Raw genomic sequence first — 14,587 nt, forward strand, 5'->3', positions numbered from 1 at the left:
TTGACTGGACTTCCAAGCACTTTTTTCATCTGAAAATTCCTGTCATCTACACCCCCTATATATCAAATTTTTTTCTGGAACAGCCCAATCAAAATACAAAATAAAAAAGATCTTATGGAGGAGCTCCTGCTTTGTGTTTCATACTCATAGTGGGCAACACCCCTCCAACCCCCACCTGAAAAAGGTCACCCCCACCTACATAGGGTTACCCCCACCTGAAATCTCATATCAGCCCAACCCCCACCTTTTTCAGCAACCCCCACCTAAATTTGTAAAATCTTCGAACCCCCACCTGAAAATTCAGTTTATCCTTTTTTCCTTTAGGAAACATATGTCGTCATAGGTAATGGATATAAAGAGATATGTGCTTTGTTAGCAACTCCAGAAGATTTTTCAAGTTTTAATTTTTTTTTCAAAATATATCCTGTCTTGTAGAGCTTTGAAAAAGAAAGAAAATGAGGGGTCATAGGCCTCCAGAGGATTAGTGGTTGTAAAGATATTCAAATTTTAGTGTCAAAAATTTGACTAAAAATGTCAAAAAAAAGGTTAGGAAAATCGGCAGGTACAAAATGCATAAAACATAATGCATATTGCATAATGCATAATAGTATTGTGTAATTTACAGAACGATTTTATATTTTGTTAAACTCTCCTTTGCAGAGGCTAAAGCCGCAAAAACCTCTTTAGAAAAGTTTCTTGTAAACATTCCAATCAGAGGGATTTCCTCAGACATAATATTTACTTTTCGAATCCGAATGAAAGAAGAAAATATTCGAATCATAACAATAAAGGGTTTTCTGTCAGCATAAATAATAAGAAGATGCAACAGATCAAAAAGGTTTCCCCCTTCTTCTTTCTCAAAAAAAACATAAACATTCGAATGTAAAAAGATTTGAAGTCTATTTTCTTTAATCTAGCTTCTGGATGAAGCGCTTTAATTTATATTGGCTGGATATTGGCTTATCTAACAAAAAGCATTCACATGGTTAAATGCTTTCTAAGAAGGTAAACCCCTTGGAATTTATTAGCAATTGTTCGAAAAGATCTCTGAGAAAAAGATCTTGCTTTAAAATTTACGTTTTCGAGTTAAAAAACGGAGGAGTTATTTTCGTGTTTTTTTCTACATTATACTACGTTCTGTAAAATACAACTATGAAAATCAAAATGGCGACAAGTATTTTCAGTGGATCATGGATTTTCTTCATCATCCAAAATTCAAATTTACAGCTTTCTACCCTTAATTTTCTGGTAGAAAATGGTATAATTGTTTTGTTGAAAGTATTATCTTTCAAATTCTCCTTATTATAGCCTCTAAAATTGATATTTTTCAAATATTATGCATTATGCATTATGCATTATGTTTTATGCATTTTGGACCTGCCGTTAGGAAAATTGCTTGGAAAAAATCGAAAAATGTGTCAAAAAAAAAATTTTGCATATCTCTTTTTCTAGTGTAGCTAGAGACCTCAAATTTGGAGGGAGAATTCTTTGATGGTGTTAAAATATTATTATATAAAAATATTTGTAAAACATTTAGTATATTTATCAAAATAACGAAAGATATATCTTTTTTTGAAAAAAGAAGACATTGCATTGTTTTATTTTTGTTTTTGAAGAAAATAGCTTGGAAAAGGTTGAAATGAGTCAAAAAAGGTGGTAGGACCCATTTTCAAGGGGCCTCTGGAAATGGAGGAACAAAAACTTATGAGTAAAGAATAAGTTTTTCTGAAAGGAGAAACCCCAAATGAAAAGAAAATCCATTTCGGCAGAAATAAGAACTTTTTTTTGGGACATTCCCATGCTAAAGAAGCAAAAAAGTTAAAAAAACTACATGAAAATGAAAGAACTAGAATTAGTGATTGTGATTTTTGAATTCCTCACCCTTTTTCTCTGATAAACATACAAAGTTTCAGCCTCCAAATACATTTTCCTCCGTTTCCAGACACATTTGTTCTTCGATAGTTGCAAATTTTTTTTCTCCCGTCGGCAAACAATTTTCAAAATGTTGCAAAACGTTCGGCATTTTACCAATTGCCGTCTAGCCCGTGTCCACAGTGTTATATACCGCTGGAAAGCTAAGATCAAGGGCTTTCATTTAGTAAAAACCGGAACGCTTTAGCATACAGTGTAGACCTAACTCTTCATACAAAAATTACGGGAAACGCATGTTTGGACTTTGTACCCTATGCTGCACTCAAGCACTTAAGCCAAAGTCCCGCAAAGGCGGGACAAAAATCAGTTTTTTGAAGTTTGCAAAAAAACGCCACATAGAAGATCTTTCAAATTCAGTATGTGAATAGAGCAGTAAAAAATACAACTTTTCTATTTTGCCTTTTTTTTGCAAAAGTTCTAGGAATGAAAATAAAGGGATAATGATGATTGAATACTATCCATTGATGTCCCGCGGCACTATCGTAAAGCTAGAATCGCTTCGCGTACTCTTCGCTTGAGAAAATGATTGACAGATTGAAGTTTTCACCCGCGCAGGAGTTCGCGGAGCGTTCTAGGCTCAATCCTCGGCCCGCGCTAAAAATGGTAGACTGGGCTGTGATAGATCATTTTGATGGAAGTTGTTGGAATGTTTACAAGGCTCTTGACAGAAAATTGTTTGTTTTATTGTCAATGATGACAGTGCGATTTTGTTAGATCTGACAAATTGATGTTTGTAAGTGCACTTTATAGTTTTGATTCCCATTGAAGAATCATATTCTGGTTTTCATGTTATTAGATGCTGTTTTAGAGCTTTAGGTCTACACTGGCATACATAGAAAAAAAGTTCCAAGGGTTCAAAGTTCAGGGAAAAATGAAACATTTGGTTTGACGTCAACGAAAGTTGCATGACTTCTAGAGTCGCTAGCTTTGTTTGAACACTCACTCATTAAAATTAGTTTTAGTTTTCTTTTAGGTTTTTGCAGTTGAAAAAAAAAAAAAAGTACAAAATCAAACGAAGTTAAATACAGAAAACTTGACAACCCCCACCTGAAAAATGTTACCCCCACCTACATAGGGTTACCCCCACCTGAAATTTCTCATCAACCCAACCCCCCACCTCTATTTTTTAAAATAGAATCCAGAGGGGGTGCCCACTATGATACTCCAGTTAGAAAGCTGTTAAAAAGCCAGGAAATTTGAGATAAAACAGACTGAATTCTTACCAAGTTAAATTAAACATTAAATACCAACAATCATTCAGTCATCAGGTCATTGTCTTTGTTGGTTGCTGGTGTCTGCTCGTGTTGTGTTGCCAATCGCTTTCGCTCGCTCTCAAAACCACTTTCGTTTTCACATTTCCCGCGAAATTTGAATATTAGATCAGAACAGCTTTCCGCTCAAACCATAAATTTTATGAGGCGCCAAACCTAGTTTTTACTGAAACGGCACTCAACCGTGTCAAAGCCGCGAGCTCAATATTGGGCACTTGAAATCGTACTCGGCTACGCCAGTCATTGAATTCGAACTTCCAAGATGGACGCAAAATCAACGTGTCATCGTGCTATGTTTTTTCTGTTATCTTTAGCCTTGTTGCTTCAAAATATCTCATGTAAAACGTTAGTCCTTCTAGAAAATGCAAGCATCAAAGAAACACATTCAATATTTTTCAATCATCTGAAAGGTAAGCTGATATTATCTTAGATTAAAAAAATCTTTTTTTCTGCTTTTCTACCATCCCATCCACCAGCTGGACCATCCATGAGCATGACTGTGTGATTCTCTTTGCTAATAGTTAAAGGTGAAAATAAGAGAACAGATAGTTAGGACTTGGGTTTCTGATCAGCAGAAATTTACATTTAGTGGGTTCGGTAAAGTCATTCAATCAGTTGAAAAACGTAGAAAATAACTCCACGATGTCCCAGAAAGTCAGAGAAAAACTACAAACTAGAGACTGAGAGGAAAAGAAGAAAAATTGTTAGATAGTAAATATTAAGCGGGTATAGTAAGTTGGTCTAATATCGACATCCCTCGTCTAATTCCAACACCCTTCTTTTTGGATGGAGACAGGAATAATATGAAAGTTTGAATCACTGGCATTTAGTCTAGCATCCCGCCAAAATATGTATCAAAGATTAATGTTGCGAAAGGGCTATATTGTTTACTTGACTCACAAGCAAAAAAATACACCGCAAAACTTTTTTAAGGGATTCATGAAAAATAACCCAGCGCTTTTTAATGAAATTGATATTTTTAAAAACTATAAGAAATTGCCTAAAAATATTGCTTGTTGGGATCTTTCGCGCAGAATGAGGAAGAATTTACAAAAATGAACTTCAATGCATTAGTACTTACCTTTAAATTATCCAAATCTGTTCATTCTTTTGTTAAATCAATCAGGAATTATCAGGGAAACAAGTAAAAAAAACTGCATCCAGGTATTTATTTTCTTTCCAAAGATATTGATGTTTTTCAACGTCAAGGTAAAAACACAACTTAGCGCTGACCACTGCACCGGAAAATTCTCTACCCACATTGAAACAAATGGCTGTAGCTATTGAGCTGGTTCGAATCTTTTCAATTGCGGTTTTTTTAGTTACAGTAACCCAGGGTAAGATTAGGCTACAATCTTTCACAACACGCTTTATTTGAAAATCTACAGAAAAATAGAAGAAATTGCGTTTTTTTTAACAAGATTGCGGATTTTTTCATTTAAGCACCATACACCATCTGAAAGCTGAGGATTTCAGCTTTCTAGTGGTCCAATTTGTTTTTAACTATCATTTCCAGCTCATTAGCGATAAGCTAAAGTTTAACAGTCATCAGGCCGATTTTCAGACCGCACCGGCAAAACTCCCCACACACCGCCACGCGGAAGATTAGATTTCATCCGCCATTTTTGGCGCGATTTTGGTGCTTCCAAAAATTATTTCTTGCTGGCGTGGTGTAAGGAGGCGATTCTTTGAAATGGTGATTTTTTTGTGTTTTGAAAATGGAATACTTATATCCAATTCTAATAATTAACCCCTCATTTTTCTCACAAAGGTAAGTACTTTCAAATAAAATCAGTTTGGTTTCTAAAAATTGAGGGGAAAATTTTATCCTGTCCACCCTAACTAAAATTTGAGCCATAGATGAATTGGTTTGAGCCAAGCCAACCTTGAAAACTAATTTGAAGATCAACTTCTCAAGAAAAAGATCTACAGGGGAGACTGAACCCACCAAGATCCGTGCACTGCCAGAAATTTTGCCAGACCTCAAACACTGACCCATTTACATGTGTGGAATTATTTTTACTTTAGCATATGAACAAGGCCTTAAAATCGAAGCGCTGTCTCGGACATTGAATGACAAAATTTTGTTGGTTGATGTTCTGGCTGCTCTACGTTCGCAATAGGTCATTTTGTCTCATTTTAAGTTTTCAAGTTTTAATTAACTGTCTTGGGAACTTGAACTTGATTTAGGTAACTCTCATCCTTCAATCTGTGCCACTAATTCGATAGGGAAGATTCTTCCGAAATGGGAAGAACCTTCCCGAACGGAAGAATTTATTTTAATTTTTTTCTGCTAGTTTGGGAAGATTCTTCCTCTTTGGGAAGTTGAAAATTGACTGAATCTTCGGCGAAGCTGTACGATGACCAGCGAAAGTTGAAACTTTTTGGAGGTGAAAAAGCATCAAATTTTAAGGTTTTTCACTGAAAGAAAAGTAAACTTTCATAGGATCCACCCCCCAGAGATTTGGGGTACCTAAAAGAAAGTGTTAAAAAAGCCAGGTACCTGGAAGTATTCTTAAATTTAGGGGGTACCTGATATGTTTGGGTACCTGCATTTTCATTAGTGGGGGCGGGGGCTGTTGTTTTTGTATGAAGTCATCACCCTTGAATTCCTTGAAACCCAATGCCAAATTTTGTGGCCATTTTCAGCCATTTTAACTTTCAGAAATACAAAATTTTTCCCATTGTGTGGGATACAAACATCGCAGTTCTGCACAGTGACTTAAAATAAGAAAACATACTTTTGGAACCCCTGAGACTCAAGGGGATATTCCACACTCATTTCTAGGGGGTTTACCTTTTAACCCGTTAAGTGCCACTGGAATTATATGAGATTGGCAGGTCTGGATGATAGAATGGGTGGTTGTAAAATTATCAATTATCAGCCAATTTAAGGGCCCTCCTTTACACAAAAATTGAAAATTCAACCTTTCTCCTTTTGTCGACAGATTTCCTTAAAATCTTTGAAAACTAGCAAACTAAAAACCCTAGAAACCCTTGAAAGTTTGTGGTATATAAAAATCTCTTGAAAACCCTGGAAAATTATAGTAAAAAATGACACCCTTGAATTTGTTGAAAAAGAAGCATGGCTCGCACCCCCCCCCCCGCCTGAGTGGGGGGAGCTACACCTAAAATTTGCCATATAAGAGGTGGGAGCTGCTTGTTTTTCCTGACAGGCGGGGGGAGCTCTATCTTGGGGGGGACCTGCATTAGTTTATGTAATTCTGGGGGCTAAATAACACTTCCTAAATATTTTTCTTTACTGTTGGTTTTTAATTTCTCTAAACCTTTATGTTTTCATGCAAAGTGTGAACCCTTTAAGTGCCAATGTTGTATATATCAGACATGGGCTATGTAGGAGGGCGAAGCCAAATTTGGCCCTGAGAAACTTGATTCTGTCCTCCAGCGAATTAGTTTGAAGTTTTACCACTCGGCACCTTTCTATCATTCAGTCAGGTCCGCGCCTAAATCGGGCGGCGCCGAAGGCGCCTAAAAGAAAGAGGAGACTCTAAGCTATCCAACAGACTATAAACGAGCTTCTAACTCCTTCTAGATCTGGAGATATAAGCCTTCAAAGTTTGAACTAGCGATTTTCTTTAAAAAACTTAGCAAAAAATGACCGTGGCACTTAAAGGGTTAAAATGCAAAAATGAAGACATTCTATTGCATTCTCTAAAAGTGTACACACATGTAAATAGAGCTTTGTGAATGCCATAAAATTTTTCCCCTATACTGGGATCTAAAATTTTATCAGGCTGGGGGGACCTTGTTCTCAGGGGGGACCTAAATTTGGCGGGGGGACCTAGAACCCCAGTCGGAGCCATGAGAAGTGCTGGCCGTCATTTTCCCAGGAATGACAAAAGAGCAAAAGATCCCTTTTTGTATTTTTAACAATAAAAAAATTAAAAAGGGGGTAACTCAAAGTTGGGGGGTTACTTTAGAATTCTAAAAATTTTGGGGGTACCAAAATGATTGGGGATACCTACATTTTTGGGAGGTACCTGAACCCTGGAGGACGCTATGAACTTTACTGTAGAAATCTTGTTAAATTGTGAAAAAACTGCGTAAACTTCCCAAATGGGAAGTTCCAACCCGATCGAGTTTTGCTTATTTTCCCGCTTCTTCCCGATCTGGAAGTCCGTTTTTTAACTCTTACCCGATTGAGGGTGAAGTTAATTTCCCATTCGGAAAAGGTTCTTCCCATTTCAGAAGAATCTCCTCGATCAAGTTAGTGGCACCAGGTGGCACAGACTGTCCTTGTTGTTGCAAATACATCCTGTAGATGACTGATGTTGTTTTTTCTGAAAGCTTGATTTCCTAGTGTGACTAACTGACTGATTGAAAAAGGATTATGTCTCTCTGACCACTAAGTAAAGAAAAGTAGTTTTGACCTTTATCAATTTCAGCTGATAAAAAGGGTGTTGGAATTAGATGAGGGACGTCGACATTAGACCAAAAAACAGTATTCAATAGATAAAAGTTAGTTATTGAGATTTATTAACCCGATGTGATGTACTTTTCAACAAGGCAAAGTCAAGTTGAATATGCATCAGGCTGTGACATCATCTTCATCCACAATCAGCCATTTTCATTAGAAATGGTAGAAAGAATGAATGGTTTAGTAACAACTTGGTAAGTCAAAGTTTAAACTCAACTATTTCCTGTTTGGACCTGTACACAGTTTTTTGTTTTTTTGGGTGAAATTAATGTTAGTTAGGAACAGGCAGCTTGCTTGAGGTTTGCTTGAAGATGTTTCCTGTTTGGACCTACACACAGTTTTTTGTTTTTTTTGGGTGAAATCAATGTTAGTTAGGAACAGGCAGCTTGCTTGAGGTTTGCTTGAAGATAGTCCCTCACGAGATTTTGCCAAATCAGTCTATTAGATTACTCATGCCATTCGGGCTGGAAATTATCAGGAAGATTGGGGAGAATGTTAGCGTGCAAATTTGAATAGAACTTGTTTATATGTAATATGTAATTTCACACTGTTCTACTTGCATCCACTATATGAAAAGCTTATCTATTCCTTGTCTAGATTAATTCAATTGATTCGATCAATTTCAAATAAAAAGAATTGCCATAGATTTTACCAAAAACAATTCGAAGGTTTTTAAATACCAGCATAGTGATATGGAGGTCATTCAATTTGCCAGCATTTTCTCCTTGTCTATAGTCCTTTCCAGCTTATGTAGGACTGAAATTAATAAAACAATGTTCTTTTACCGTTACCATAGCTTCAGCCAGGTTTCTAGGTCCCCCAAACAAAGTAAGGTCCCCCCAATAATTTAGCTCCCCCCAAAAAAAAACCTTGTGCTAGGTCCCCTTAAACAATTGGGGAAAAAACAAAAACTTTGTTCTCCCGCTCCTGTAGAGAAGTCAACAAAGAATATATGCGAGTACAGTACTGATAAATGAAAACTCAATCTTACTTGTATTAATGTTTATGTTTACAAATCTTTTGCTTTTTATATTTGATTTAATAGTAAGATAAGAGATCTTTTGAAATTAGCTGAACAACCCCCAGAGTCTCAGTCAGATCATATAGGTCCCCCCCCCAACAATCTAGGTCCCCCCAAATATTTTGGTAATTTTAGCCCCCAGGCTCTTTAAAGGCCAAAATGTTTCTTTGCCCCCCCCCCTCCAAAAAAAATAAGGGGGGGCTGATGCTATGGTTACCGAAGTTTTNGGTGGGGGTTGTGGAGTTTTCATAAGAGAAAGAGAATCATTAATAAACTCGATTAGAATTTTAAACTAATTAAGAAAAAAATCCCAATAACACTGGTGAGAGTGTTTCAATTACCTTAAGGGAAGAAATTTTTTTTTTCGCAGAATTTAATTTCACGTTTTTATTGGCAAACCGCGAAATTAAAAATTAATTAAATCAAATTCCACGAAATTTGTTGTTTTTGAGGTCTGAACCGGGAAATTAAATTCCGCGAAAACTTCTTCCCTTAAGGTAAATAAATAATCTCTATTAATGAAAATCTTTCAAATTTGAGAAAAAATTTCAGTTTCAGTTTGGGGGTTGCCCAAGAAGGTTAGGGTTGAGTACTCCTCAATTTTTAGGAGGATATAAGCTTTTTCTGATACTTTATCCCCGGACATTTTGCATTTTAGACCTCCGGACAGGAGGTTAAGCGTTAATTTAACCCCCTGGACATCCAAATCTACCCCAGGAAATAGCAAATTTACCCCTGGACATGGTTGATTTCCTGCTACTCAGGGACACAATATCCTCCACCCCCCTTCACAATTCTTTTCTGGAAAAGCCCATTTCAAATAAATTTCATATGTTCATTTTTAGAATCCCCAGATTCCAGTGACGATGACGATTGTCAGATCATAAAAACGATTCAAAATCGAAGTAAGTTGACCTAAAGTTAAAGTGTCTTTAAGATTATATATATTTTATATATTTTTAAATATTTTTTAAATATATTTTATTAAAATCTCATACATGCCAACAAGAAAAACATTTTATTTGAAGATGATTGATTTGCAATCAATTTCATATTTCCACTCTCCAGGATCCTCCATCTCCAATGAAGATGACGATTGTCAAGTGATAGAGCCAATTCCAAATCAACGTAAGTCTGAAATATCATACTCGATGTAGAAATTTTCTTCTGACACCCCGCGCTTTAAAGCTCATGAAAATTTTAACATTTGGAAGGTTAAGGTTACATCATTTGACAAGACCCTACATTTAAAGCTGGACTGGGTTTTAGTCATCTTTAACCGCCATCTTTAATATATGCAGTAAGTATACTATAAAACCAGACAAGTATTTTTCAAAACAAGCCAGACCAGATAGGGACTAGACTCCTGGACTCACTTCATACTTTCATTTTTAGGATCTTCAAGTTCGAGGGGCGATGGCGATTGTCAAGTGATAGAAACGAGTACAGTCAAAAATGAAAGTAAGTATAGTCTCATTAACTTGCATTTGGGTACAGAAAACAGTATGTACATCTTGTTTATAACTACTCTGTTATATTACCTGCAGAGGTAGGCATAAAGAAATCTTTGAAATTTTTTTCCTCAAATCTTAGTATATTTTTGAAAATTTAAATACGTACTTTTAATAAGTAAAGTAGCGCGCACCCTGAGATGAGATTTTTGCTTTAAAAAGTTATAAGGGATTACTTTCACTTTTACAAATTTTAGGAAAGTGCTCAGAAGACATGGCTTATCTAAATGACGACAAACGATACCCTTTATGAAAATCAAGCAAATGTCCTTTAGATACTTTACCAGTGCCTGATAGATGATAAAACAATGAGGTATTCTTACCCAAAGTAAATCGTGAGGCGTCCTTTTATAACTAAAGAACATATGACCATTCATTACCAAGGTGATGAAGTAGAAAAAGTGACTCAGCTTGTTTCAATTATGTGACATTAGAGAGAAGGAAAGTCACTACCTAGTCTTTTGAGTTAATTCTTACAAGTTCATATTTTACAAAGTTTATGATTTTTTATAGGTCTCTGCAATTGCATTCATAATTTCGCCCAACTTTTTCCCTGGAAATCACAAAGTAAAAAGGATATAGAAAGTAATAGGTTTCAGATTCTCAATGAACCAGGGGGAGTACGTATAATACTACACAGCATTTTGAAAGTTTAGATACCAATCCACTCACCCTCCTATATAGTAAGTACAATGATTATCCAGCAATCTGCCAAACATACCCCTACACCCCCTAAAAAATGATACATGCCGCTGTATTGTACACATACCCACTACCCTCTGAATGAACTTCAAGGCTGAGAGGTCTAACTTTGATTGTATCAACTTGTATTTTGACGCCATTTTTGAGCAGCCTTTGATTCAAAAGACCAAGGGAATTCTGGGTGAAAGTTTGGGTGTGTTTGCAATGTTTTGGGAGTTTTGTTGTTTCAGATTTATGATGTTTCAATACAGTATATAAAGTAGAATAGGATTTCTATAAAGGAAAACCCTTTCTTACAACAGTGCCTTATAAGCGCCCATGACCATATGTATCCAGGCTGAAAATGTTCAAAAAGTCCTCCGATTTTGACCCTCAATTTTTCTAGACACAATTAACTCTTTTGTACTTTTGTGCTTAATTGGCTGGCGTTGTGGTGGTGGTGGTCAAACCTTTTAAAAGCTTAGTTCTTGAACACTTTAATATGACCCTAATTTTATGGGACCCCTGTTTATCCCGCTACGATTAGACACACAAGTGCGAGATGCATTCGATTTTAAACTTCTATATTACAATTAATGAATGTAAAAGGCTACATTAGTTAAGTTATTAAATGAGTTTGCATTCATCATTTTTACGCAAGGCAACATTTGAGAAAACGAAATTTAAATTTAAATAAGTTTTTTGAAAGTAACCATCTTTTATTTATTAAAAGTACCCAAAATTGATTCGTCTTTAAGAATGAGTTGTCACAAATCTCTAGAAGTTCGTTCTTTTTGTAGTTAAAGTTTACAAGTGTTATCATTATATTTTTTACCAAAGACTACTGTGATTTTTAGACTATAAATGTCAGGTCTCCTAAGTGGCTTTATTAGTATTTTATATATTAGGTTGTGTTTATTTGTATATCTTTATCCTCTTATTTACAAAAAACTTTTTTATAATAATGCACTTTATAATTGTTATTAAGAAAATGAAGAAAATGGTCAGAAGTCCAGTTTTTAGAGCTTTTTAATCTGTTAATCACCCATTTCTTCCCAGTGCACGTTTTTTTAAACATAGAGTAATTTAAGCTGAGGCTGGACATACTTAAATTTATATAGTTCTAATACATTGTATTCGAGCCAAAATCTTAGCCTTGTTATGCTTACACGCTTTTTTTATAAGAATGGTGTATTTTTGTTTTATGATGAATATTCTTAACTTTTTGGTCAAACCCCAACCTAACTAACATCAAATCAGAATACCTAAAAAATGGTATTTTGACTTTTTAGTTGATGCTTTGTCTAGTTAGGAGGAAATTGGTGATTTGCAGATTAAAAAGCTCTTAAAATTGGAGATATTTTGGGTTTGGTTACAAAATTTAAGGATGGCCATATTCTTAATTTTTTAGCCAATTTCATCATAAACATTCTTATAAAGTGTATGGTTATGTTTTTTTATGAAGAAAATACTAAATCCAATAATAAATGACAGTTGTCCCATGTCTCTTTGAGTTTTTCCAGGTTCGAATGTCGTGGTGGAAAAATTTAGAAAAAACAATCGGCAGGGGAGGTGAGCTGACGTCTTACTTATACACAGAAGAGTAAACCTTAGTTATTGAGTAAACGGAAAATTCGGAAAATTATTGGTGAGGTTATACCTGAAGAATAAAAGCGGCGGGATAGAGTTAAACAAACAACTTCCTAAATCTACCGCTGTTAACCTGTACGGGCGGCTAAATCTTATACACGACCAAAACCCGCCCGACCGTTTTTTTTTGACTTAGACCTGATGCTAAGTATCGATAGATAAATCAACGCGACGCGGACGAAAAATGTGAAAATATGAGATCTGATTTTGTTGATCAATGATATCTCAGGCTAGTTTACGCTCGTCTATCCATACTTGACCTCCGGACTATGGCATCGTCGCAGATCGACGTGCGATTTTCAAACTAAATATTCAAACTACTCCCGACCGTAAAAATTTCGGATTATCGTATTGCACATATATTAGCGAGGTTACGCAAGGGGCTATATACGACCTTAGATAGATGAGGTGGACCCATTGAGTTTAAAGCCCGAAGGGCTAGAGTTCAATCTCTAACCTTTCTCGTGCAAGAAAAAGTGAAGCCTTAAAGAATGCGCCGCATTTTTGACGACAGATTGAATCTAGCAATTCCTTTGTTTACGATTGATATTTTTTTCGAAATTAAGCGGTAAATTTTAGTTTCAATCTGTCATTTGTGTAAAAACCAGGCGAGCCGCTCAAGGCCGCGCAACTTTGGTAGGATTTGTTGGCTTCAAATTCTACCAAGGAGATTGACTTCTAGCCCTTCGGGCTTATACTTCATTGGGTGGACCTACACATAAAATTTTGAACTTTGCGCGTATAGATTTTGCTTGGCCAAGTTATACACAGGGTCATCTAAGGTCGCATATATCCTCTTGCGTAACTTCGCTAACAAGTAATATTATTGTATACACATATTAAAAACGACTCCAGTCTACCTTAGTACAAAGTTCAAGCACATTCGCGTGCGTCGGTCATACTTTCAACATGTAAGGTAAGAAAAACAGATGAAGAAACAACTCATACTAAAAAAATTAAGTGGGGTCCGTGTTTTCTTAAAAAATTACGCGAGGGTCCGGGTTTTCTCAAAAACTTACGCGGGGGTCCGGGTTTTCTTGAAAACTTACGCGGGGGTCCGGGTTTTCTCGAAAACTTACGCGGGGGTCCGGGTTTTCTCAGGGTCCAGGGTCCTGTTTTTCTCGGGGTCCAGGGTCCCGTCCAGGTCCGGGTTATACAGGACGCCAAAGGGATGGGTGAAAACATACAATCTGACGAATATGCAATCTCGAAATCGTAAGGACCGCGTTTGTCTAAAAGGACTGGGGATGACAACAAAGTTAGGTGATTGTGTTTAAGAATAGGGCGCTGTATCAGTTTTTGACTTTCTGGCGCACAACAAGATTCTTGTTGTAAAATTTTCCCCAGGAGGACTATTTTTCTCAGATGTATAATTTTCGTTTCTGTTATATGTTTGTATATCAGAGTTTAGATGCATTTGGTTTGTTTTGGTTTTATCCGGACTCTTGGTTCAGCCTCACTCTCATGTCTATATAAGGCCTCAGCTCTTCATTTCTTAGTGCTGACTGCTGTATTTTTGCTGTTTTCTGTTCAACTTTACTGTTCTCTGCTATTACCTTTTCAATATGCTTGCTGAAAGATTTTGCTATTTTAATGTTCCTGACAACACCTCCTGGTACTCCTCCACCTAATGAGAACAGTGCCACACGAAAGAAGAAATGCCCTGGCTGCCAGAGAAACCACGATGATCATACCTTTGGTCATCCAAGCAAGAATTGTCAGGGACCACAGTCACCATCTTCTTCTCCTTTGTCAGGAACTCCTACAACTAGCCCGAGATCTGCTAGTCTGCCATCCAACAACGTAAACGAACGTCAGAGGAAAACCCTGGCTTGCCGTTGTCTGAACACGATGAGCAAATGAGTCAGTATCGCCGCCATTTACAATTCTTGAAACGACAGGAAAATGAACTTTTAGATTCCATTAGAGCTGATCAAGAGAATCAAGAGGAAAATTATTTACGAGACGAGATCAAACGCCAGACAAAGAAACTTGAACGAATAAAAGCTTCAAGAAGTCATTCATCTCGCTCCGCCATTCCGCCATTCGCTACTCAAAACACCATTCCTTCAGGGGAAAACCG

At 36.4% G+C, this 14,587-nt stretch overlaps 2 protein-coding genes across 3 annotated transcripts in view; one reads left to right on the forward strand and one right to left on the reverse strand.

The window, feature by feature from the left end:
* Window positions 1-3,276, reverse strand: part of LOC136798808 (ubiquitin carboxyl-terminal hydrolase 48-like) — a 28,784-nt gene extending 25,508 nt beyond the window's left edge. Inside the window, exon 1 of one of the 2 annotated variants that reach the window (XM_067055482.1) lies at window positions 3,156-3,276. The gene's annotated coding sequence lies outside the window, so the exon portion shown is untranslated. The remainder of the gene's footprint in view (window positions 1-3,155) is intronic. The other variant, XM_067055481.1, reaches the window with a different exon arrangement.
* A 189-nt stretch (window positions 3,277-3,465) lies between these two features.
* On the forward strand, window positions 3,466-11,456 carry LOC136798819 (uncharacterized). Its single transcript, XM_067055494.1, has 5 exons — window positions 3,466-3,613; window positions 9,508-9,567; window positions 9,731-9,790; window positions 10,058-10,123; window positions 10,371-11,456. The coding sequence occupies exons 1-5, from the start codon at window positions 3,466-3,468 to the stop codon at window positions 10,424-10,426; spliced, it is 390 nt and encodes a 129-aa protein (XP_066911595.1). The 3' UTR covers window positions 10,427-11,456.
* The last annotated feature ends 3,131 nt before the right edge of the window (window positions 11,457-14,587 follow it).

This window comes from Clytia hemisphaerica, unplaced genomic scaffold (genome assembly GCF_902728285.1).
Source record: "Clytia hemisphaerica strain Z4C2 unplaced genomic scaffold, Clytia hemisphaerica genome assembly, whole genome shotgun sequence".
Taxonomy (NCBI): Eukaryota; Metazoa; Cnidaria; class Hydrozoa; order Leptothecata; family Clytiidae; genus Clytia; species Clytia hemisphaerica.

Coding starts and splice junctions, on each gene's coding strand:
- LOC136798819 (XM_067055494.1), top strand. CDS start 3,466: ATGGACGCAAAATCAACGTGTCATCGTGCTATGTTTTTTCTGTTATCT. Junction 9,791..10,057: donor AGAGCCAATTCCAAATCAAC/GTAAGTCTGAAA, acceptor TTTCATTTTTAG/GATCTTCAAGTTCGAGGGGC. Junction 10,124..10,370: donor GAGTACAGTCAAAAATGAAA/GTAAGTATAGTC, acceptor TACAAATTTTAG/GAAAGTGCTCAGAAGACATG.